Here is a 24,969-nt window from a genome sequence, read left to right as displayed (position 1 = left end):
AATATGACGCAGGGACGTACACGGACACAAACTAGCTGGAAGACGTCATAGAAGTAAGAAGTAATGTTTACTAAATCAGTCTTTTTATTTATTCTGCCACTAACACAGATATCTGAGCACGCGAGCACTCCGGTCACACCCCGTGACTTTACGAGGCTTTAGCGCGCGCGCAGACTGTAGGTAGGATAGCTGCCGGTGCGCTAGCATGTTAGCTAGCCAATAGCACGGAATGGATCTGCTGAGTATTGTTGTGGATGAAGTGGCTCTGGAAGGGCTGGACGGGATAACCATTCCCACTTTGTGGATACGACTGGAAGACAGGCAGCCCGGGTTTCCCCTCAAGCTTGACGGCTGCACCAAGGAGCTCATCTGGAAGTCACTGGTCATCAACAGCGAGCTGAAGTTTTACGAGCTCCCGGAGGAGAGAGAGGATGTCGTGCTGACCGACAGGTGATGTTCTCATCCTCACAGATATGATCATAAGGGGCTCGCACAGTTTTAACGCAGTTAAAACAAACAGCAGGCTTCCACACAAGAAGTAAATAAATGCTCAAATTTGTCACGATGGTCCACAGACAGGCGGAACCTGTCTTAGTGGGGCTGTTGTTTTCCTATACTTTAACACTCTTGCACTTTATGTACTCCATCTTTAAACCTGCATTACACCAGTTTATGATGCACTTAATAATCCTCTGTGTGCATCTGTGTTAGAAAATCTCCCACTGTAAATTTCTCAAGCCTTTGTTGTCATCGTCCATTGATTTCTTTTGTTCGTCCAAAAGCCAATGATTAGTCAGCTTAACATCATCAGTGACTCCTGACGTTTTAGTGACCTGAAACAGCAGCTGGATAGCACTGGTGGTGTAGTGGACTGAATCAGTGAAACTCCTTTTTCTGTTGGTGTAATTAAACACATTACACATTTAATCCCTGAGATATTTTAATATAAGAACTAGTGTTGGGCGATATGGAAAAAATATTTATCACGATATGAATTGTTTTATATCACGATAACGATATATATCACGATATACCACCCGACCTGTGGTCATCTGAAAAGTATGCAGTCTGTAAACAGTGATTGGAGAGGGTGCAGTCTTTGTTTTGAGTTACCGTAAAGCATGCCGCAAATCCGGGTGCACGTAAAGCAGCACCATGTTGCAAAACCACAAGACGGAGTTTCTTTGTGAAAAATATCATTTTTTTATACTTTATTTTCTCTTGCATAAAGTTAAGAGTATGTATAGTGAGAAGACAACACTAATATATTTGCAGGCTATTTAACTCTTTAAGACCTACCATGAGACCAAGTCCGCCAGAGCTTATCTTTACATTTTACATGCTGTAGTGCCAGTTGTGGGAGCATTTCAAGTTGCTATACATCAATACAACCGTTATAGCCCAAATTTTAATAATTTGTATGCATTAAGTCCATAGTAACTACATAAATTGCAAAAAAGTGCAATAAACTACAAAAAAATTGAAAATCGTTTTTGTTTTGTTTTTTACAAATATTTCTAGTTAGAGGCTTATCCCTCAAAACTGTAAATACAAGAAAGTTGCACAAAATAGTTTCCAACCACGGGAAATTTATTTTGAGTATCTTCATAGTTTTATTTTTGAGATAAACTAATTTTTATATACTACAGGAAAAATGAAAATAAATATTATAATGTAAATTTGCAAAAAAACACTATGTGCATCAAAATAAACTATTTCCAACAGTGTAATTTGACTTCTAAGCATCCCTGAAACGATACAGAAAAGCATAAAGTCAAACATGACTTTTAAAAACACCAACATAGGCTTTGAAAGTAAAAAAACTACATTTTCCGCGAAAATGACGTCACTTCCGGTTTCGGACAGGTAATGGCGGACATGCGATAGTTCGCGCTGACTTATATTCCAACGTAGGAAGTGTTATGAACAGCTGATCGGATCGGCAAAGCGTGTTTCTGGAATATTATGTTTTTGTTGCTGCAAGTCTGGAATATTATGTTTTTGTTGCTGGAAGTGCTTTTTATGCAATTTTTGCAAAGCTATATGTGGAAGGAAACCGTGACCTAGGGCAAGCTAATGGAATAAGATGTAAGTACAACTCCTACGGTTTCATATGCAAAAAAAATTATTGCGCTACCTTAGTTGTTCCAGTTCTACAGGGATTTAAAAATAGTTAGGCAAAACGGAGTGTGCCTGCTCCAACCGGTTGTAAGGGGTTAATGATATATTTTATGTAATAATTTATAAAATTAGGGTTAGAAACGATAGAAACGATAGAACACAAATGGCACGATAGAAAAGTTTCTATCGTCCACATGATATATATCGTCATATCGCCCAGCACTAATAAGAACAAAAGTGCAATTTGAAAGGTATAACTCAGTTTTCCTTCATTGTAAGAAATAAATTGCACAGGCTGTCCTGTAATTATAACACAGGAAAATTGTTGTTAATTGACAGAATGTCTTTTCTTTTTTTTTCTTTTCTTTTTTTCTTTTTTTAACTGTGAACCTACCGTAAAAATCACAAATTTCTGCATTAGTTTTAAAACAAGAACTTTCTGTTCTTCATTCATCTGTTTCTTATTTAACTCGGTGCTGTATGAATTTCCATGGTGGAGGCAATTATCAGTAGGAAAACCTGTAAAACTTAAAACATCTAAGGTTTATGCCTTCCCTGCTTTGAAGATGTCCAGTGGGCCAAATTTGAATCTTTTGCGGGCCTATTCTGGCCCCCGAGCCTTTTGTTTGACAGCTCTGATGTAAACTCTTTTTGTGGACATCCTAACATAAGTTTTGGACTTTCCTAATGCTTTTCTGGTTGAACGGAAGTGAATTCTCTTTGCCAAATGCTGAAGGATTGTTTGTTTGCTTGCTTGTTTTGTTTTGTTTTTAATAGTGTAAATATAGATAGTTATTAATATTACACCTTAGTTTGTAGAGGTAGTAGTAGTAGATGTAAGAGCATTTTTCTTTCAGGGTCAAGTTTACCATTGAAATTTAATGCAATAAATGTGTTATTTTGCCTTCTCGTTACGTTTGGAGTTGCTCTTGTTTCTTTCAGGTTTAAGGACATTGATGCAGAGACAGGCATTGAAGTGACTGACAGCTTTACCGACACTCCCAAAGACATCTACCCCATCGACGTTGTTCCAGAAAACAAGGATGGGATTCAGGGCTCGTGTGCCTTCTTCAAAACAAGGAAAGACGTCACAAAGCAAGTCCGCTCCAAGTCCCTGCTGACCCCATTGGTTAGCTTGAACGAGGCTTTGGAAAGGTTTGTAGAGATGAGCTGATACTGACAAACCTGGAATTAAATGTGGTTAAATATGCTGCTTATTGAAGATTTCTCACACAATGTCACGTGCACAGTGCTTCAGAGTTGCCCGCTATATTGGATGTGATTAAAAACACTGGTTGCTAGTAGTTGGCGTTGTGTGAAATCAGAAGTGCTGTATCAAGTGATTGTTTCGGTTGCTATTAGATTGCAGATTTCCTAGTGACAAGTAGTTGCCAGAGGGGCAACGATTGGACTGGGACATTGACAATGATTTTCCTGCAGCAACCACTCCCAACCTGTTGGAGAATACTAATTTTTCCACATGACTGGTGGTTGCTAAATGGTTGCAGACAGGACCTAAGTGGCAGACAAGTTAGCATCGCATGGTTATGCCTACAAAACATCAATAAAATGCAATTTATTTAATAGTGTTTATGAAAGCTGCTCGCGTTAACCATGAAACTATCTACGCAGGATGGTGAGATTTGTAGTGAGGGATGTTGGATGTTTCATAACCCCCCCACCCCCACCCGATGATTAACATGCTCTGTGGAATTAGCAAATTTATTGTGCTTCCTTCTAAGATACGGGAGAAAGCTGGTTGTCGTGGCATCACAGTGTTTGCGATATCGTGCCCTGATTGGCAGCGAGAGCGATCCTGATGTAAAACTCGGCAGCGACTCTTACTGCGTGCTGGAGAGAGTGGGCCGAGCACGATGGCAAGGAGAGCTGCAGAGGGATCTACATGGAGGCTCTTTCAAGTAGGAGACACTTATGCCCACCTTTAGCACGGTTCCATCGCTGTTCTGTGTTTCCTCTACAGACTGGCTTGCACTCAGCTGTCCGCCTTCTAACAGTCAGTGTTGTGTTTGAGCAGGGTGGATGCCCGAAAGTTTCACTACTTCAGAAAGTCTCTTGTCCGATACCAGTTGGTCACCATGCAGTCCTACGTCAGGCGAATGAAGACCGGACAGCAGCAGCACTCCATCCTTCTGCTGCTCAAACGCTTCCATGTAAACAGGTATGTTTGTGCTCTGTGTTTCACATTTTATCTCATCAAAAGCAGAAACGGGAATGGTCAGTTTAGCATCATCAGTGAAAAAGAAAAGCATGAAATAAAAAATCATCTGTCCTTGGACCCTCAGTTGAGATTCTGTTTTATGCACGTAACCTCAGCAATAAAGATACCACCTAAATCTGTGCATGGTTTTTGCAGCTTTAAAATTTAGGTGCATCCATCTGTGTGTTGGCTTTATCACATCTGCTTCCTGTTTTTGTCTTTCAGGAGGACCAAGTATGACATACTGATGGAGGTCACGTCCAACTTTCTCCAGCAGTGTCCGAGTCAGTTTTCCACAATTATCACGCTCAGAGAACATCTTGTGAGTATCCCTCCAAGTTTCTGTTGCTCCCATCTGTCTAGCCTTCTGCTTGTGGTAGAAAGTTGTCTGTTTTTCTCGTAGAACGTGGGCGACAGGACTTACTCGCGTCTGTTCAAGTACATGCGAGCGTCCAAGTTGATCGAGTTTTGCCGATTCCCTTTGGAGGTGTTGGACCCCAGCGCTGGACCCCGCACCAACAAAAATGGTAATGCAACACTGAAACACCACATAAGCCTCATAGTGCATGAGTGCAGCACAACATATGCTTGATTTGGATATCAATGACCAATCAGAAAGAGAAGAAATCTGACCCAAATTGCTTATGACACAACTGCTTCTTGATATAATCACCGTCTTATTTGTCCTTTATGTGCAGTTTACAGAGTTGCTGCTTCTGTGTGCTTAGTTTCTCAAATATTTTGATGTATATGCATATGTTTATGCCAGGCCTGCAGTGCCTGGCAAAAGTCCTCATTCTATATTTAGTGGTGAGGTAAAAAAAACAACTCTGTCACTGCTTGACTTTCTAAAGTAAAGAACCATGAAGAAGAGATTTTGGAGTATTCGATAGAAATTTTTTTGTTGGTGTGTTACTAAAATGTACACATTTTTAAAAAAAAGTACACTGCTTTACTTATTTCTCAGGCTCCAAAGTGACTGTTCGCTGTGTGAGGCTGTTAAAGCCATACATAAAGAAGGGTGTAGCTGAGGAAGATGACGATGACGATGAAGACGAGGATGATGACGGTGGAGCAGGAAGAGGGGGTTTGCTTACAGAGGGGCGGATCATGGAGAAGGACCTGTTAACACAGGCCTATCACATCAGTATGTTTGATCTCTTCCTTACGTTAAGAAACAAAAGAAAAATGAAGTCTTGAAGTCTTACTCGTAATCAGCTGAGTGTTGTGTTAACTGTTGCCTTTTGTCTTTTTTCTCTTGTAATGCAGTACTATCCTCTGGCACTAAGGGCATCCCCCAGCGTGATATTGCACTCAGACTGAACGTCAGCAAATTGGAAGCTCGCATGCTCTGGCGAAGGCTAGAGAAAGATGGGTTGATTAAGGTGAGGTCTGGGCCGATGCTTTTATTCTTTCGTTCTTTATTTTTGCCCTTCTCCTAAAATAAGATCGATGTGCGTAGGCTAAAACTAGAAAAATCAGTAACGATGATCAGGATAGCTTATTTGCAGGTATACTCAATTGTCGGATGTGTTTCGGCTTCCCACCCACATGACTTGACCAGAGGTCAGCCGCCACAAACAACGTCCTTCCTAACACTATTATTAATGGCACATGTGCTGATGATCAGATAACCACTTGAAAGTTTATTTGGTGTCAAACCTCTAATTCTTCTGCCGTTGTTTCTCTGACACGCGAAAGGTTGTCAGTTCACAAGTGAGAGGAAGCACAGGCATTAGGAACCCACCCTGTGCCAAATTAAATATGCAGGTCTATGTTCTGAAGTAACTCCTTGAGAGGCAAAGGGAGCAGCCGGAATTATCGGTTACAACCTTTTTATATCAGCTCTTCTCGCCCTCATGAACGGCAAATGCCAAACCTGACATCACAACTGCCAGCCCAGGATCATTTCTGCTTGTCATCCAAAGAGTAGCAGCTGCTCTGAGCCCTTTTCAAATGATGCCCCACCCTGTCTCTAAGTCAGAGGACAGCTACCCACTGGAGAAAACTCTTTTCTGCCACTGGTATCCACGATCTCATTCTTGATTCAAACGAGGAACAAAAATTACAAACTGAATATCGCGTTGTTTTCAATAAGACTTCTAAGTACTGACTGCGATCATAAGCTCATCAGGAAATTGTTTAATGAGGTCATAGATCTATAAGCCGGCACTTCAGCATTGTCTTGCCTTTTCATACCAGGAAATGATATGTTGCAGCAATCTACCAAAGCAGTGGGTCGTTTAGTGTTGCGTTCATTGTGTTTTGCTTTACATTGTAAATTTCTGTTTTTCATTTGTGTGTGTGCCTCACTCTGTAGGGATTCATGGAAGATGAGGGTCGGCAGAGGACGACAAAATTCATCAGCCATAAGTTTGTAACCCTAAATACATAAATTATACCTTTAAATTCTTATTTTCGCGCCACTTTGCACTAAATCCTGCCGTAAAAAATATCGTTTTGCTCACATCTTTTGGCAGGTGTGTCGGCGGTAGCGATCAACTCCAGCTGTTCGCTAAAGAGCAGGAGCGGCAGATGCTGCTCTTTTCTTCCGCACCTCAGACGTCAAGTGCAGAACTGACCTCCCCTAAAACGCCGTCATCGTCAAAGGCGCCAGTGAAAGGAAGCTCCAAAACTCCTGGAGCCAAGAAGAATAAAAAAGAAGTCAAGGGAAGAAACAAAGAGGCAGAGGAAGAGGGGCAGACATCTGAAGGTGGGAAAGGAAATTCAAGACACGAAGAGCTGGATGGAAATGAAAGGAAAGTGAGGGGAAAATCAGGAGCCAGGCGAAAGACAACGGGGGAAAATGGCAGCATGACAGCAGAGCACACTCAGCCTGACGTTCCTGTCACGCAGAGTGCACCAGCTGAGTGTGAGCAGTCATTACACCTTTGCTGATTTCAGAATAGATAGTAAATCTCTGTAAGGTAAAATCCACATTATAACGTCTTAATGTTGATGAGTTTTTAACTTTTTTTTTTCTTTTTTTTTTTTTGGAACCTCTCAGGTGAAACTTCAGTGTGCAGCGAACCTGCGACTCACGGGACACCCGACTCAGTGTCTGGTGCTGTGACAGGTAATTCCCACATGTTAACCTGAACAGCTCTGGCTGTAGATTAAAATAAAGGAAAAAATGTGTTTTTATATTTTCTAGTTGGAGAAAGAACAAACTAATTTATATTTACAAATGCATTAGCGTGCATTTGAATTAAACGTTTTTTGTCAATTTAGTAAATATTCATTCTGATTCAGATCTGCTTTGCTGTCTGTGTATAGTCACTGGCAACCACTGGTCACACCTCCTTGCAATTGCTTTGATTGTTAGCAGGTTTCTCCACTAGTTTCCATGGAAGACGCTGACTTGTCTGCAAACACAAACTCAAACTACTCACCAAAAAATCTTTGATGGAAATTATAGCAAACATGGCGATCTGCTAACAAGCAAAGCAATCACAGGGAGGTTTTTTCCAGCTAGTCCGTGTGACTGAAGCCTAAAGTGGATTTTACCGTTTTTTTTTGTTTTTGGTTCAATTGTTTTTGTTCCCCAAATCCAGGCTGAGATGGTTCCAAACGGCCAGATTACAGGGTAGCGATAAAAGCAATAAAGAATAACAATACAGATGAAAAAGGTTTGTAGACGTTAAAGAAGAAGCAGAATTTCACTATAAATTTGAAAGAAGGTAACAGAAGGTGCAGAGTCAGGTGGTCCAGTTTTAAGAAATGGTTTGGGCTCTTCTCTGCTCCTACTATTATAATGCATTTATTTTAAATTTGCCTATGCATGCATAATTACAACATTCCTTATAGAGAAATGTAGTCACAGGTATGAAACTGTAAAAATATGCACCTGATGGTGTAGTGTCAAAAGCAGGAGAAACATAGTCTCTAAGCGCAGATGTGGATTAATGTTCAACACACACGGAGACAGCTGGGGTCACCAACTGTTAGTTCAGGACTTTTTTCAAGTATTTTTTATTTACAAGTGAGGTTGTGCTTTAAAACCAGTCTGACAAGCTGATCAATGAGGAATTTTTTTTGTTGGGTGATTTAGAAAGTCTGACTTTCTGAAGTCCTGCTGAGGTGCGCTTTGGGCATCCACAATTGCTGCAGAAACCTAGCTAACAAAGAAAAGTGCAACCACAGTTTATTTGTAGCCCTAAAAAACCAAACAGCCTGCCAAATTGACTGCCAAAAACAGCCTTTTGTGGCCCTTCTTTGTTTGGTACTGAAATAACTTTGATAGTTTTCTTTGGGATGATGATGATGATGATGTGCACTAAGTGCCCGTGCAATTTCCTTTCTCTCCTACAAAGCTCCGGTTGAGGAAAAGGAAGAAACCAGTTCAACTGATGCCAGCTCTTTGCATCAAAGTGTGTCACCAAATGCAGCTAATAATGCAGCACCCATCACCGTGGTCGTCAAAAGTATTCCCTCTCCAAAAAAAGCCAGCGGAACTCGGGAGAGGTCTCACGAGACGTACCGCCTGCTAAGGAGGAAGAACTTGATAGTTGAAGCTGTCTGCAACTTCAGAATCATAGAAGGTCTTTTCCAGTAAGTTTGTCTGAAATGGCAACAGTTCAACTTTAAAGTGTTTTTGCATGCACAGTAAGAGAGCGTGAGCGTGATGTGCTTTCCATAGGCTGCAGAAGATGATCAATGACGACGAGAAACAGGACGGTGTCAGTTCAAAGTGCTGCAAGAAGACTATCGTACGTCTCGTCCACTGTCTCGCAAGAGAAGGCTTGCTTAAGATATACACGACCACTGTTGTACAGGATGGGATGACAAGGAAGGTACGTGAACACATCACATCTGCGCTCTGCCTTTCTATACAGGGAAGAGGAGAGTTTTATGGAGTCCTATGACATCATATATAAAGTGTCCTCTGTCTGTCTGATGTGTGTGTCTGTTGTTGCACCTGTAGGTTGAAATGATTGTTCATCCGTCCATTCAACCCAACGATGACAGAGTCAAACAGGTTATTGAGCAGGTCCGGTTCAGAATTTCCAGCTCTTCAGCAGTGTTACGGTGAGCACATAATCAAAGATAAGTCACATTTAAAAACAACAACAGGATGTTTGAGCTGTGCTAATGTCTTGCGTGACCCCTCCATTTTTAAAAATATTTTACTAGGAAAATGGAAAGTAGGTGCAGTGCTTTATTAAAACGGGTGTCAGTGTGTTCCTGAACAATGATGAGATTGGATGATCAGTGATCATTATTCCATCAATTTTGAAAAGATCCTCATCACCACAAACTAAACGCTGCCTCAAACAATGACAGAGCCTCTGCCATGCTTTACTCCATCAGACCTGTTGCCACTGATTTTCAGTCCAGTTCTTGTGTAATTTGGCATGTCTTAGTCTTCCCGCCTTTTCCCTTTGACCTTTTCCCCCTTGAACGTCTACTTGGGGTAACCCTCATTTTTCTTTTGTCCTCCACTTGTCCAGTTTTTTAAAATTATTTTAGGACATGCTGCACACCAAGCCGAGGTATTTTCAGCTAACGCTCTGAGAATCACCTTGTTGCTGCAAAAACACCATTTAATGCCTGTGAAACTGAGCAAACTGCTGTTTCCCATAGATGCAACTAAAAAAAGAAGAAGAAATTGTGTTTTTGTCTAAATATAATTTTAAATTGGTTCTTTACTAATTTATCTGTTATGTGTAGACACAACACTGGTTGAGTTTGATGCCTTCTTTATCCTTGAGTGTTAAGAGAAAATGAGCAAAACACCAGCCAATGTCTAAAGGAAAATTTTGAAAGATCTTCAGAAAGTCTGGAGAACAATGGAAGCAAAATGCAAAGAAATATCGGCTCACTCAAGACTTTTGGACAGTACTCAATGCTTTTACTGTTACCTGGTGTTTGTTGACTTGTGAAGAGATTTAAACGGACTTCTGATCTTGGTAATGATCACTCGGCCTGCCTGATTGCTGTGTTTATGTATTCAGATCTTTCTATACTAGAATGTGAACTTGTCTTCTGTGTTTCACTGGCCTGTTGTGCCCTTGGTATTCTTCTTCTGTCCCTCAGTCATGCTGAAGACAGAGCCAGAGAACAAGAAAAGGAGGCTGACAAAAAGAAAGCAATTATCGATGATGACCCGGACTTCAAGCCCACAAGAGGTTGTGTTTTGATTTTGTACCACAACAGAAGGAAAACTTTAATTTCCCACAAATTTCTATTGCCAAGAACAGAAATGAGAAAAGACTAATAGTTTGTCCAGTGGGTCAATCATGTGATTCAGGCTCTATATCAAACTGGCAGAATAAACATTATTTTCATGATTTCCTTAATACTCTTCTAACAAGGGAAGGAATGATTGATTGATTGATTGATTGATCATACTTTATTCATCCCGAGGGAAATTGGGTTAAGGCTGCCAGCCGTGCCAGCGCCGTCTTACCCTACCCATGTATTAAATATGGATATTTTTACATTTGTTTTGGTTTATTATTGTTAATTAGGGGCCAATTAACCATAAAAGACATTTTTGTTCGTCAGATGATCAAAAATAAGAAGAGACTAAAAACATTTTTAAATGCAGTAAATTGAGCAGGCCTGCTAAGATCATGCTATTGTGTATACTAAATCAGATCTGTCTCCAGTAAATGTTTGACTCACTTTATCATTATTATTTTTTTTTAATAGTTCGAGGGTTGAGTAAGACTTATGGCTTCCAGCCTAAAATGCATCGTCTACGTATGATGCATAACTTCCTTTGGTATCTGATCTATGGGCATCCGCTCCGACACAACTGCAGCAGCTCTGATTCAACCAGTCAATCATCAAGCAGCGCAGACGGCTCCGATCCTGCTGCCAAACCTGCAGACAGCAAAGCACAACAGGATCTGAAAGAAGCAGAAAGCTCTACACCTGCAGACAGACGAACACCGTTGTCGGACAGTGTTGGCACCGGATCTGACGGCCGGAAAAGTGCAGACTCCAGCTTATCTAACATGGAAGTGGAATCTGGTGATGAAGGAGAGGAGCAAAAAGATAGTTACTCTCAGTCTGACATGAAAGGTGAGACAGCCTTATGTATACTTGAATTTCTAATGAAAATTTCATTTGGATTGCTTGTTTCTGTCTACACCGGTGTGGAAGTTTTGCATTTTTCCCAGCTAATGTCCTTGGTTCACCTTTATTTCCTGTGTGACGCTGATAGTCTATCTCGATGAAGACTCCTGGAAGAGATTCATCCCTCCTGTCCGTGTTCACAAGGAGTATAGCAGCGGCTGGGCGATGGTGGGCGACCTGCTCCTCTGTTTGCCTCTCTCTGTTTTTGTGCAAATTATTCAAGTTACTTATAAGGTGAGTGTGAAGCTTTGTTTTGGAAAAAAAAAAAAAGGCCATGCAGTTCATTGGCTTGTGTGGAGTGGAAAATATTTTTCCTCTAAAAAGATGAACAGGCCAACTCTGTGGCAGATATGTGCAGATTTTCTCAGTTTGAACTGATTTTGTAGCAGATGTAGTGCAATGTTTAGGTATTTGTCTCAGCACTTAGACTTTGTGTGGTCTGCTGCTTCATGGCTGAGAGGCTAATACTCCTAAACACACTTGTACCACTACAGTACCATGCACAAATTCAGTGAGCTCTTTAGAATGACCCATTCTTTTGAGTTAACACTGCTAACTTGTGCCCGCAGGTGGAAGGACTGGAGGAATATCTCAATGATCCTGTAAAGCAACATCATCTGGTGAGAGTGCTGCCTGCACGAATGAGAAGACAGCTGCTTTATAAACGGTGACTTTCATTCTTCTCTCTCGGTAACATGCCACATCTGGGATCTGAAAGTCAGCATTTATGGACATTTTTATTTATTTATTTATTTTTTTAATTTTAGGAAGTACATCTTTGTGTTTCATGAAAACCTGCTAAAGCTGGTCTACATGGGTCTCCTGCAGTTTGGTCCAATTGAGAAGTTCATGGAGAAGGACCAGGTATACAAAACCTTAAAACAGTGAAGTACGTGTAAGCGTACGAGGACTATTAAAAGGAATACAAGCATGTTACATGTTTTTGATTTTTACGGTTTTTTCTAAGGTTGTAAAAATTGCTTGATCTTCACAAAAATCTTACTTATTAATGGCTGTAAATTTAGCCGCTCAGGAGCATTTTTATGCATTATGTCTTTATCCATTTATTTATCCAGGTGTTTGTGTATCTTAAACGTAATGCTACTATTGTTGACACCACCAACACCGAGCCTCACTACTGGCTGGTCACAGAGTGCCCTGAAAAACCGTTTGAAAGGCGCCCTTACGTCTTTAACACTGCTGATGACCTGGAAAAGTACTGGTTTGACCTGATGTGCGTCTGCCTCAATACACCACTGGGTACGTGCATACATGACTATAAAACGCACGCACTGCTCTGGCAATTATTCAAAATAATAATAATAATACGTCCCTGTTTGAAAATGTTCTTTTTAGGGGTAGTTCGTTGTAAGAGGAACACCACTGATGAGGAAACGACTCCTTCTTTTGTGCAAGAACGCCATGTTTTCGCAGGATTGGCGTACCTGCTAAAGTGAGTGTGTAATGATTTCTCTCCCTCTGGCTGTGAGGGAGGAAAAAAAACGATATGAAGCTTTCCTGGCTGTCGCTGAGTGCAATCGGTTTTAAAGAGGGTGCTGCATCATAAATCTCGTTGTGACTGATTAAAGTAAAAGTTGTACCTTACCACTGCAGACTCGGCATTATTCACTGTGCTTGCTTTTCTTCCATTTCTCGTTTTCAATTAAAGCTGACTTTAACTCGAGCAGCTACAGTACTGTAGTAGCTCAGCTATCTTTCATACGCAGTGTTTTAAAGTCATTCTGATGAATGTGCATCTGTCAAACACACACAGGGGCAGTACTGAAGTGTGTGATGATGGGTCGATACCAGGAGACGGTAAAGGAGCAGGAGGACTGGACTCTGAATTTTTTGGTCATCTTAAACGCAACTGGTTTTGGACCAATCAGCTGCTTTCTGTTAACACGGTACAAGTGCAATATGGAATACAGATAGTCATGTGCATGTTGAATGCCTGCTGGCATTTTTGACATGTTTGGGGTTTTTTTGTTTTGTTTTTAAGAGGCAATCTGGTTTAGAGGCACAGGACAACAAAACCAGACTAAAGAGCCTCCTGAGTAAAGATGCTCTCAGATTTGCACTTAAAGCTGGTGAGTTTTGTTTTTTTTTGTTTTTTTGTTTGTTTGTTTGTTTGTTTGTTTTCTTTTGTCCACTTCCTGTGATCAGCGATGTCACATCTGTTTGTGAGCTTTTTACATTGTGATTAACCACAAATCTCTACAACAGGAGGTACGGCGAAACCGCATTGCGTCACATCCAAGCGGCCAGCGATGGCAGAAAAAGTTCAGGTATGGGACTTTATTTCAAACTCTAGGATATGCTCATTTTCCAGTTTATTAGGTACAGTTAAATAAGTTCAACAGGCCTGCATTAAATCCTGCTGCAGAAAATAAACAATGTTCAACAGAAAGTAATAATAACAGGTTGAAGGAGCTTTTAAAGCACTTATGTTTAATTAAGCTCATAAGGTTAGTATGTGTTTTATTAATCAAATTGAGAGTACAATCATAATGTGGGCCTTTATTATACAATAAACAACATAAAAAGAATGAGCAGGTAAATAATTATGTCCAATATTGTAAATATCCAAAGGCAGTAATGGTGTTGTTTCTTTTTATTTAATTACTGATCAGTGCTCAAATACATCTATTTAGGCTGCCTGCAGGTTATTGTTTGTAATCTTATTCACTGATAACCAGGTGGGAATAGAACCAGCATCCAGAAACCAGCGGGTGGTTGGAGGAAAGGGGCAGAAGAGGAAGAGAAGCAAGAAAGATGTTGTCAAAGTCCCACGCAAGAAGAAAAAAGGTACAAAGTGTCCATTTTAACCTAAAAATGAATGCATGTGTCTGCTGGGTGTGAGGGAAAACGTGTGTTTTCATAATCAAAGAACCCAAGAAAAGAACTCCTGCACACGATGAGACGGACCACCAGGCTTTGAAACGGATGACCAGGCAAAGAGTCAACTGGACTGTACAGGAAGACTCACTGGTGATGCTCTGCTGTGTGGCTGCGGACCTGCTCAACAGCAAGGTACACACAGAAATTCAGTCATCTTTTTTAAATTACTTACTTCCTCCAAAACGTGCTGCACGTTACGTCATGTGTTGCAGTTAAAAAGGCCGTTCGTACCTCACTGCGTGGTGAGAGACCTGCTCCACGCAGAGTTTGAGATCTCATCGGATAAAACGTCTGTTGCCGTCGGACGTCGCTCAAGATACATCCTGAAAAATCCTCAGACGCTTCTGAACTACAGGTGAGTGCAGATAACAAAGAAACACATACTTTTAAATCCAGTCATTCGTGAAACTCTCTTTGCTGCAGGATCTGCCTGGCTGAGGTTTACCAGGACAAGTCGCTGATGAGTCTTTTGGAGAAGGAGAAACCTGCTAATCCCGATAAACCAGAGGTATGCGTTTGCTGTTCCTCTTTTATTTCCATTTCCTTTATTTTTATTTATTTAAGTGACTTGAAAGTGTAATATTTCTGTCTGTGCTTTTTTAGGATTGTGCCAAAGTGTTCTCAGAGTATATCCGGCTGCTCAGACAGAAGTTCAGCTCCATTGTAAATGCTCATGATTTGATCATCCCTGACACCAAACAGCAGCTCTTCTCGAGGTAAAAAGCTGGAAGATTGATGTGCTGACATACAATATGTAGCTAAGTGTAAAGCTAACACTAAGTGTTTGTTTTTTTTAAAAACAGGTTTAAGGTTTCTGCAATAGACAGCGGGAAAAAGCTCCCATACAAAGACACTCTGAGCAGGTAAGGTTATCTGAGATTTTTATACTAGAATGTGAATGTTTATGGCAGTAAGTGATTGTTTGTTTGTGTCTCCACTGCAGCACAGATGACATTCATTCTGTAGTGTTACATAACTTGATCCAAAGCACTCTGGCCATGACCAACAATCAAATGAAAACCTCCAGATCCTTTCAGGTACAGCCAACATTCAGTATAGTCCCATAAAATCTCCCTTTAACTAAGTTTATCTGTGAAGATTAATTTTTTTTTATTCACATCGTCAAACAAAAAAATAATTAAAAATTGTAATCAAGCTTTTTATAGAATTAAATTCCCTTAATAAGTAGATCTGTGTCATATTTTAAGGCTCAGTCCTTTGATTATTTGTCTCACGTCTGTCGTAGATCTTCCACTTGTACAGTCAGTATGACCAGGAGCTTCTGTGCAAAGTCTTCATACAATGCAGGAAGAGGGGTCTGGTCAACCGCCGGCGTATAGGCCAGCAGTTTGGGCCGAAGAAGAACCGAGCGCTGCCCATCCTGCCTATGTCCTACCAGCTGTCCCAGTCCTACTTCAGGTACGTTACCAATTGAGGAATGATACGCTCACACGCATCACTGAAGCAACACTTGATCCTGGTAGCTGGTCGGGAGTGAACGTTCTACACTACCGAAAACTGAGTGGGAATGTCTTGCTAACTGTTTCATTACCATGGTAACCCAGGGCTCCTCCCCTCCCCTCATGACATTTTATTTGCTCCACTGTTTGCTCATAAAAAGTGGTGAGGTATTCAAAACAAAGGAAGAAGAAACTACATTATAGCTAATGGACACTTTCCAAATGTACTGTATGTCTGAATGAATGAGTTGATTAATTAACTGGAATAGATCTGTAGCCACTTTCACCTAAGTAGCACTCATAGTAGGACTTAAAGGTGATTTTGTAACTGCTAGAATTCGATTAGAAACCTTGAAGTCTTTGAGGGGTCTTTTTATTTCTCAGACAAAGGCTGCTTTCATGACAAATATTTATGTGCAGTATGTTATGGTAAGTACCCATTAGGAAGGGGTTCCCCTGGGACCAGCATACCTTCCAGCCCTTTGTTTCTGTTTGCATTTGACTGCTTACAGGAAATCCAAAGTGATTCATTAGCCAGTGGTGTCCGGTGTCAGGCCCTTTTGTGGTGGAATACTAGGAACAAGTGAAGAGGTTAAAGCTTCAAGATATTCACCTAAAGCTAGCAAGCCTGGTTAATAAACTGCATCCATAAACAGTACAGGTGGATACAGAATAATAAAAATCCAGTAGTCCAGTATCTGAATTCTTCCTGCACTGCTTACTGCACCCTGAAATTTTTCACCACCCCCTCCCTCTCCTTCCTTATAGGTGTTTTTCATGGCGTTTTCCTCATTCCCTGTGCACCGATTCCTTCCGCTTCTTAAGGAGTCTAATAGACAACGGGACGCAAGATGACAGGCCCATCATCGCACTCTACAACGAAACTGAATACAGGTCACAGAATGGAGAGGAAGTGCTGGAGACAAAAACAGGATCCAAAAGTAAAGAACATGGAGGAAAAGAAGCTGACAAACCAGCGAGTGAGCCGGAAAGGGCAAAAGATGTCACCACAAAGGAAGGAGATGACAACCAAAGTGAAATTAAAGGAGACGAGAGTTTGAAGGACGCTGACACGAACAACGAGAAAACTGATGTTTTGAGCAAACCAGACGAGCAGAAAAAGCCTGATGACAGCTCCACATCTGGATCTGGTGAAGAGGCTCCAGGAGTGTCGGCCACGTCAAACGCGGCACCTCCAGCTTCAGACGAGCCTCCTGATGTGTCGGACATGCTCAAGTTCTCTCTCCAGTCCCCGGGTGGAGCCTGCCTAGTCTCGCTCAGCCTGATGTCTCTAGGACTGCTGAATGTGTACGTCTCCATTCCTAAACAGATGGTGGTGGTGGACAGCAACCTGGTGGACAGCAACCTGGTGGACAAGGATGTAGTGAAGAGGTGAGACATAAGGATTCAGCACTGTAATGACTTTTATACACTTTCAAAGCATCTCAGGCTAAGATATGTACATCACCCCTCACACATGAAATGCTGCTTGAAGTGTTAATAAACAAAAGCAGGTTGAAAGTGCAGTAGTGACAACACAGTCAAGTAAAAGCAAAGTCAGAAACTAGTTTTTATTATTTAAGTTGTACAGATTTATCCAGTTTTTAGCTAGAAGGAACTGCTTTTTTTTAAATACAGTGGGCTCTCATTAAGCTTACAAACGGATAACATAAAAAATTATTTGTAGTCCGATGTACAAAAGTCACAATCTTTTCTTTTCAGTATGGCAGAACTAGTAGTAGAAGAAGAAGAGGAGGATGATGATGATGGTGACGAGTACGATGGGAAAAAAAGGCTACAAGTGAAGGCACAAAAAGCTTCGCACACCAAGTACTTAATGATGCGAGGATATTGCACCCCGGGCATCGGTAAAGCTTTAGAAACCTTTTACTGTGAAATAATACCTGGTGGATGATTAAAAGTAAAGTTTGTTGGATTGATTGAACAATTCGACAGCAAACTTCCAAAATAGTTTTGTAGCAAAGAGCAAGTAGTTTGTGTCAGTTTACACACTCTTCAGTGAAGTTCCTGCCATATTTGGAGAAACTGTTTTCACCAGAAATGAAACAGAAGCCTTGTTAAATTAGTTTTATTTATATAGCACCAAATCAGAGCAACAGTCGCTGTGCTTTATTGTAAAGACCCCACAACAATAGAAAGAAAAGCTTAATAATCAAATGACCAATTATGAGCAAGAACTTGGCGACAGTGGGAGGGAAAAACTTCCTTTAAACAGGAAGAAGCCTCCAGTCACAACAGCCGTCTGTTGTGACTGGTTGGGGTGAAGGAACAAAGATATGACAAAAAGACACACACCAGAGATTAATAATAACAAATGATTAAATACAGAGTGGTGTATAAACACATAGCGAGTGAAGAAGACAGTATAACTAAAGGAGGGTTCAGGGTCACATGATCCATGCCTAACTGTAAGCCTTAAGAGAGACTGAGGTAGGTAGGTGGCTTATAATTTATGCACAAAGGTGGAAAAGTTTTGTGATTGTTGAGCTGTTTCATTGTTTTGTAAACAATTATAACTCGATCAAGAATCTTCGGAGAAACAACCTCTTTTTTTTTTTTTTCCCTTCTGCTCCCATGATCACATTTTCAACACAAAAAAGCCCAGATGAGTAGAGCAATTTCTTACGATTAAAAATTGCATATTGTATTTTTGGTTTTATAGGCTTTTTGTCTCTGATTTTGTTGCTCATTTTTTGAAATTGATCCCTGTGAGGGAATTGAGTTTCTCTCCCTCTCTGATTGTTGTATAGTTAAGGTTTTTAACAACTTGGTTGTGTCTCTCTCTCTGTTTTTGTCTTGTTGTCCCTACAGTCTGTGGTTTTGACTGTGAGCATTTATACGCATGTATGGGAAAGACAAACACAACACAAAAGCTGGTCCTATCTGTCTTTCACACACTCGTATTAGCAGCAGTCACTAGCATTGTGTTTATTAGCAGCAGTCCTGCAGTAGCATCAGTTGATTGTTAGTTAAGATAATTTGTAGGCGTTTTCTGTGTTAAGAAAATGAAAGGATGTTGCATTTCTGTTTATGTTTGTTCTTCTCTTTTTCTAGTAAAAGTGCGCAACCTAAACACCAATGATAGCATTGTGATGGAGTCGTGTATTCTGAGGTTGCAGCTGCGCAACACACCCGCTCACAACCTGTTCAGTGCAGAGAGTAAGAGTCACCGCATTTTAGACTGATACAAAACAAAAGAGTCTGGTGTTCAAAAATAAAATCCTTTATTTTCTGTTTCCTTCAGTTTTAGACTTTCCACCTCTGGACTTGACAAAATGCGGTCCATCCCTTCTCCCCTCCAACCTCACCTCCTTCGTCCGTTCTGCCTCCTTTTCTCCTCCCAGTGTTGAGGAGTGTTACAGGCGCTTTGTTGAGCAAAAGGGATACACCCCGCGGGACATTGAAGCGTGCACTCAGATCATGAGGAGCTTAGATGAAGCTGGTGAAAGAGGTTGGGATGCTTATGACTTTCTCGAGGCTCACGCGAACCTGCTGGAGCCGCAGTCTGGACGCAGCAGGAAGCTGCAGCAGTACATGGAGGTAAAAATCTAACTCTAAAATAATCTAAACGCGACATCCTTATATGAAGGGTGAAGAAAACAGATTTGGTGTCTAAGTTATGTTACGATGTGTGTTCTGCATCGTTTTATTTTATTTCCTGCTACAGGAACTTTGTCATCGTTCTTATGACTCTTTAAGGATTTCTCTCTTTGTTTGCGTGTCTGCACTGCAGGAACTGAAAAATGACAAATCCTCAGGATGTTTTTAAATTTTATTTTAAGCTCACCCAGTCAGGCACACGCAACACGTTTGAGTGATGTAAACAAATGTTACTATAACACTGGCAACCGCCATCTGATCAGTGTTAACACGGTCTGTGTAAGAAGCAAAATATAAAGAAATGTACAAACCATGAAATAACAGTGTTTATAAGCCTGAATGAGATTGCTCTCAATGTACTGACCTTTGGTGTCTGCAAACAGCGGAGCAGTGTAGAAAGAAAATGGATCTTGAACAGGATTAGAAAACATGTTTGTGTGTGTGCATGCAGAACCGCATTAACACAGCCTGTCTGTTCTGTGTCACACTTCAGTGCAATAACATTACAGTGTGGTGAAAGCTAGGCATTGCTGCTTTCATTGTGCTTCAATGGGCTACACTGTAGCGATGTCATAAACGCAAACCCCATGGAACTACATGTCGTGCCGATGTAGGATTAGTCGTTCAGCACCATCAATTCATTCTCTACTTTTTCACCAGTTTTTGAATTTATTAGTGAGAGAATAACAGTCATTGTCTCAGTATAAGGAATAACAGTCATAGTGTAATATAAAGATTCACAAATGCCAGCAAATTCCTCGAGTGGAAACTATCGGAAAAGAAGCAAATATGTCCCCCCCCCCCAAAAAAATGACCGGAACAAAAAGTGGAGACCCAGGAGGGGAAAAGTTTTTCTTTTTTTTTTCCTTCTATAAACTGGCACTGGGACGCGGTTATTACACATAATGCACCAGCATAAATGTAGGCAATAATGTCAGACGGTAGGTAGGTAGGTAGGTAGGGAATAGGTTATGTTGTATGTCTCTACTAGGATTCCTCATAGGAACCTAAACCAGGCTTTATATTACGCACCTCTTTCCAATGATTAAAGCCACAGCATAGAAAAAAAGCACCTGTTTCACTCTGTGAAATCATGTTGGCATACCTGTTGAAGGGGCGAATGTAAAAAGAAGCTAGTTGGAGCTGGAGAACTGTGGCACCAACAGCTTTCAACTGTTTGTGTAACTGCAGCAGCTACACTTTGCCAACTCATTCAGTTTCTTTTGTCTTTAGTTGAAATGTTACACAACACTGAGGCTGGAATAATTACAGAGGAATCACCTTTTAAAAAGTATTAAAAATGGCAGTGACTCATAGCAACATGTTTGTGTTCTAGGAGTTGGAAGAAGAAGGCCAGGTGGTAAAAGTTGGGAGTCTAAGTGTCCGCTGGGTGCTCATGAAGCTCGCTGGACCATGGCTTCTTACTGTCAGCTCCAAGCACTGGTCTCAGTCATCATTTGCGTCAGACCCGTTTTTGGAGAAGAAGCAAACCATCCCCTTTGTACGGAAGCGGTGCAGCCGAGAATTCCAAGTGGAGAAGGAAGAACCACCGGCGAAGAGATTGGCTGTGGATAGAGAGGACGTCGCTGACAAAGAGGATGTGGACGGAGTGTCGAGTAACAAAGAAACAAATGAGAACGAACAGCTGGAACAACTGGAACGGCCGATGGAGAGGGCAGATGAGTCGAGGGGAGACCAGTTGTTGTTATTGGAGGAGGGAGGAAAGCAGATACAGAAGGAGGAGGAAAAACGGGCCGCAGAAAGGAAGGAGACGACGGACGCAGAGAGAAGACAAGATAACAGGAATGAGCAGAGGTTGAGAAGAGGAAGGAAAGCCGATGAAAACAACGATGAGGCGTGCTCTTCCTCCACAGGCCCCGATACTGATGCGTGAGTACCAACTTTAATCATACCAAGGTTTTTTTTTTTCCTTCCTCGATATTCCATGTTTCATCTCTCTCCTTTTTGCGTCCAGTGAAACCAGCTTCATCAGCCGGCCCTGGCGCTTGGTTGATGGTAAGGTGAACCGGCAGGTGTGTAAGGGCATGCTGGAAGCTGTTCTTTACCACATCATGTCTCAGCCCGGCCTGACACACCAGGCGCTGGTAGAGCATTACAAAGATTTGCTGCAGCCAGTGGCAGTTCAGGATCTTGTGCAGGTATTCCAGTCTATTAGTTGTTACTTCATCTATTAGTTTTTTATTTTTTCGTCTAAGTGTATCAACATTTCATACACACAAACACTAGAAATTTTGGATCTACAGATAAAATAGACTTTCCATTATTTGAGCACTTGAGTCACACACGTCCAATATTCAGTCTCCGTTCTGACCTCTATCAGCTCCTTTAGCATCTATTAGCAGGTAGATGCTTTCTATAGTGACAGTGTGTTGCTGGGCTGAGCAAGTGCACTGATGACAGCGGTGAAAATGAACCAATCAGCCTTATAGCGGCACTAAATCCATGCCTAAATGTTAAAAATATGCCTGTATCTTTGAATAGCAGACACAACACGATTGCTGTGCAAAACATGATTTTAAAAATAGGAAGCAATGATTTGCAAATCTCATAAACCCAGATTTTATTCACACTATAAAAGGTATCAAATGTTTAAAGTTGTGAAATGGATCAAGTCTCAGAAAAGTTGTTTGCTTCTGTGTAGCGTCTCGTTTAGCGTCTGAGGAGACCGACTGCTGGACTTTTGGGAGAGGATGTTTTCCCATTCTTGTCCCATGGAGGATTCTAGCTGCTCAGCAGTCCTGGCTCTTTTTATTGCATTTTTGGTTCCATGCTCTAAATGTTTTCAGTTTGTGAGAAGACTGGATTGTAGGCAGGACAGTTCAGCACCTGGACTCTTCTGCTATGAAGCCATACAGGTCTGCAGTGTAGTGTCTTACTGAAATATGCAAGATCTTCCCTGAAAAAGACGTGATGCTGCTCTAAAAACTGTTTATACCTTTCAGCATTCACGTTGCCTTTTTAGATGCACAAGCTGCTGAGGTGGTCCCTAACCTCTTTAGTCCAGAGTTTGCGGCGTCCATATTTTCCAAAAAGAGTTTCAGATTTGAATTCATCTGATCACAGAACAGTTTGTCTCAGTCCATTTTAAGTTAGTTGTGTCCCAGCTGTGATTTCTGGATCATATTCATACATGACTTCGTCTTTGCGTGATGCAGCTTTAACCTGCGTTTGTGGATGACACGATAACCAATACTGATTTTCAGCTTTGGGCAGAGATTGATGACATTATGCACTGCAGATGATGAGATATTTAAAGTCTTCACAATCTAGCATTAAGGAACATTCTCAAATGTTTCACAGTTTGTAGTCACCGTTTTTTTGTTTTGTTTTGTTTTGTTTTTTTGTTTGCAGATTGTGAACCTCTGCCTGTCCTTACTTCTGAGAAACTCTGAGCGTCTCTAAGATGCTCTTCTTTTATCCAGTCATGTTATTGAGTTGTTGCCCATTAACCTAATTAGCTGCAAGTAGTTTATGAGATTTATAAATTGCAGCATGCCAACTTTTCGGGGGCTGCATACACAACATGAAAAATGACAATTATAAAAGTTCAGACAAGTTTGATGAAGGCAAAAGAAGAACTTTTTAAAACGTGGTACATCTCAGGATAACTTGTTTTGACACTTTTAGCACGTCACAGTTTTAGCATTACTATAAAAGAGCTGTCTTTCCTTATTTTCTGTCATATAGATAAGGTGCTCCTATTAAACATGTTCAAAGTTTCAGATAACAAGTTCCGCATCTCTGTTAAGAGATTAGCCTTCAGACTGCTGGAAACATTGTGTAAAATGCATCAAAGACAAAAAATGGCCTGTTTTATGGTTGAGTTTTTACTCCGTCTCTTCCACAGGCACTTATCGAACTGGGCTGTGTGACGAAGAAAACTCTGGCTAAAAGTCCTAAACCCTCACTGTTCACTCGTCCTGCACAGCAAAGAAAAAGCGAGAGAGAACCAGACATAGTGATGTATGAGCCCACCATCAGCTGCTGCCTGCGACTCTGTCGAGTGTTGCCCAACGAGCGAACCTGGAACTGTTGTATACCCTGAAAAGTGTTTGTTAAACTTATTTTAGATCTCCAAGGACTGAGAAAAATATTGAAGCAATGATCAGGCTGTTGACAGCTAAGTGAGGATATTTCACAAATTTGATCAGGCTCTTTGTATTTCCTTTGGGGAAGTTTTTTGTGTTCAGCTTTTCTGTGCTCTAACTTATAATTCTCAATAAAAAGTTTTGTTAAAACTTGTATTTATTAGTTAATCACGTTTTTGTCATTTTCTCTGAAACATGCAAAAGTTGTGTTTACACTTATGCATACAGTATGCAGCTCCTAAAGGCTTAAATCAGCTTTGTAAAGGTCTTATGAGAGAAACACACTCAGTGTACTCTATTTTTTACTTTATTTAGTAATAAATTTGGATTCTTTACATTACATCAAGTTTTTTCTACATGATAAAGGTGTGAAATCACAGAAAATGTTCGAGCTCACTGCCCACAGTCCCATATTTTAAACTTTTTTTATAGTACAATGGAAAACGAGCTTTTCTGTCATTTAATTGTTTATCTATTACTTAGATACTTTGGTGTTGTGTGAATGACTCTGAGGGAAGTCATTCATGCAAATATCTGTTCGCTGAGGAGTTGTCTTTTTGTCAGGTTTTCATGGCTTACTCCTGTTGTTGGACCCACTCGTTCTCTCTATAGCCTGATCGGGTACCTTTAAAGTGTATCAAGAGATTGGTGTAGTGGAGCGAGGTTGTTTCTAGCTGCAGAAGATTAGAAATGCGAGTAGTGTTTACAGAACGGGCAGAAATCTGGAAAAGGGCGAAAACAACAGCACACTCCAATTAAAAACGCTTTACTGTGTTTATTACAGGATAAAAAGGTGGAGATGTTTTAGCAATAAGCTGTCATTAGGATATTTTAAGACAATCACAATATATAAAAGCCAGGTGAGAGTCCAATATGAAAACCAGAGCTCGAAGTACTTAATGAAAAGCATCTGTATCTTTGATTGGTAGTGGAAACTCGCCTAACCTTTATTATATTTATTGTCATTTGGCATCAACAAGACACTTTGCACAGAACTTGCTCTATATTTTCTCTTTTTGACACTATTGTTTGTAAACCCTAGAGATGCTAGTGTGAGAAAATGTGAAATGCTCAGACCAGCCTGTCTGGCACCAACAATCCTGGCATTGTTCTGATACTCGGTTCACAGTGTCATGTGATTGGCTGTTTAGATATTTCCATTAACGAGAAATTAAGCAGCTATAACCAATAAGTCGCAAGTAATGTAGGTAATGAGCAGCGCTTCAGTTGAGTATGTGACCAGTGCTATAATTTTATTTGTTCAGATGGTGTGGTAATTACTGGCGTACGCTGTGCTTTCACTTCCTAGATGATTGTAAAGGTGCTGAAAGTCAGACTTGGCAGGACTGCTCTGGTTTTGTTTGTTTTTTTTAAAGTCACACAGTTTAAGTCTATAAATTAGTTATGATGTTCTGCCTTCATCTGTTGATACACTTGAGATAGGTACAGTCATACA

At 40.8% G+C, this 24,969-nt stretch overlaps 1 protein-coding gene across 1 annotated transcript; it reads left to right on the top strand.

The window, feature by feature from the left end:
- Positions 1–23,669, top strand: gtf3c1 (general transcription factor IIIC subunit 1). Its single transcript, XM_013265746.3, has 39 exons — positions 1–450; positions 3,064–3,276; positions 3,864–4,040; positions 4,157–4,300; positions 4,565–4,661; positions 4,743–4,866; positions 5,307–5,486; positions 5,609–5,724; positions 6,660–6,712; positions 6,820–7,211; positions 7,347–7,415; positions 8,653–8,890; positions 8,979–9,132; positions 9,264–9,367; positions 10,376–10,467; positions 10,994–11,368; positions 11,511–11,656; positions 11,992–12,089; positions 12,190–12,286; positions 12,499–12,682; positions 12,779–12,875; positions 13,197–13,329; positions 13,425–13,512; positions 13,649–13,710; positions 14,122–14,230; positions 14,313–14,455; positions 14,536–14,678; positions 14,747–14,831; positions 14,927–15,039; positions 15,127–15,186; positions 15,267–15,360; positions 15,570–15,742; positions 16,552–17,175; positions 17,506–17,651; positions 18,859–18,963; positions 19,049–19,344; positions 20,741–21,294; positions 21,380–21,563; positions 23,273–23,669. The coding sequence occupies exons 1-39, from the start codon at positions 230–232 to the stop codon at positions 23,468–23,470; spliced, it is 6,681 nt and encodes a 2,226-aa protein (XP_013121200.1). The 5' UTR covers positions 1–229; the 3' UTR covers positions 23,471–23,669.
- The last annotated feature ends 1,300 nt before the right edge of the window (positions 23,670–24,969 follow it).

Source organism: Oreochromis niloticus, linkage group LG6, assembly GCF_001858045.2.
Source record: "Oreochromis niloticus isolate F11D_XX linkage group LG6, O_niloticus_UMD_NMBU, whole genome shotgun sequence".
NCBI lineage: Eukaryota > Metazoa > Chordata > Actinopteri > Cichliformes > Cichlidae > Oreochromis > Oreochromis niloticus.
Note: the sequence above shows the minus strand (reverse complement) of the source record. Positions and strands in the feature narration are given on the sequence as shown.

Bases quoted from the DNA above. Each gene is read 5' to 3' on its own strand.
- gtf3c1 (XM_013265746.3), top strand. From the start codon at position 230: ATGGATCTGCTGAGTATTGTTGTGGATGAAGTGGCTCTGGAAGGGCTG. The intron at 7,416-8,652 runs GTAATTCCCACA...TCTCCTACAAAG, and splicing joins AGTGTCTGGTGCTGTGACAG to CTCCGGTTGAGGAAAAGGAA. The intron at 11,369-11,510 runs GTGAGACAGCCT...TGACGCTGATAG, and splicing joins CTCTCAGTCTGACATGAAAG to TCTATCTCGATGAAGACTCC.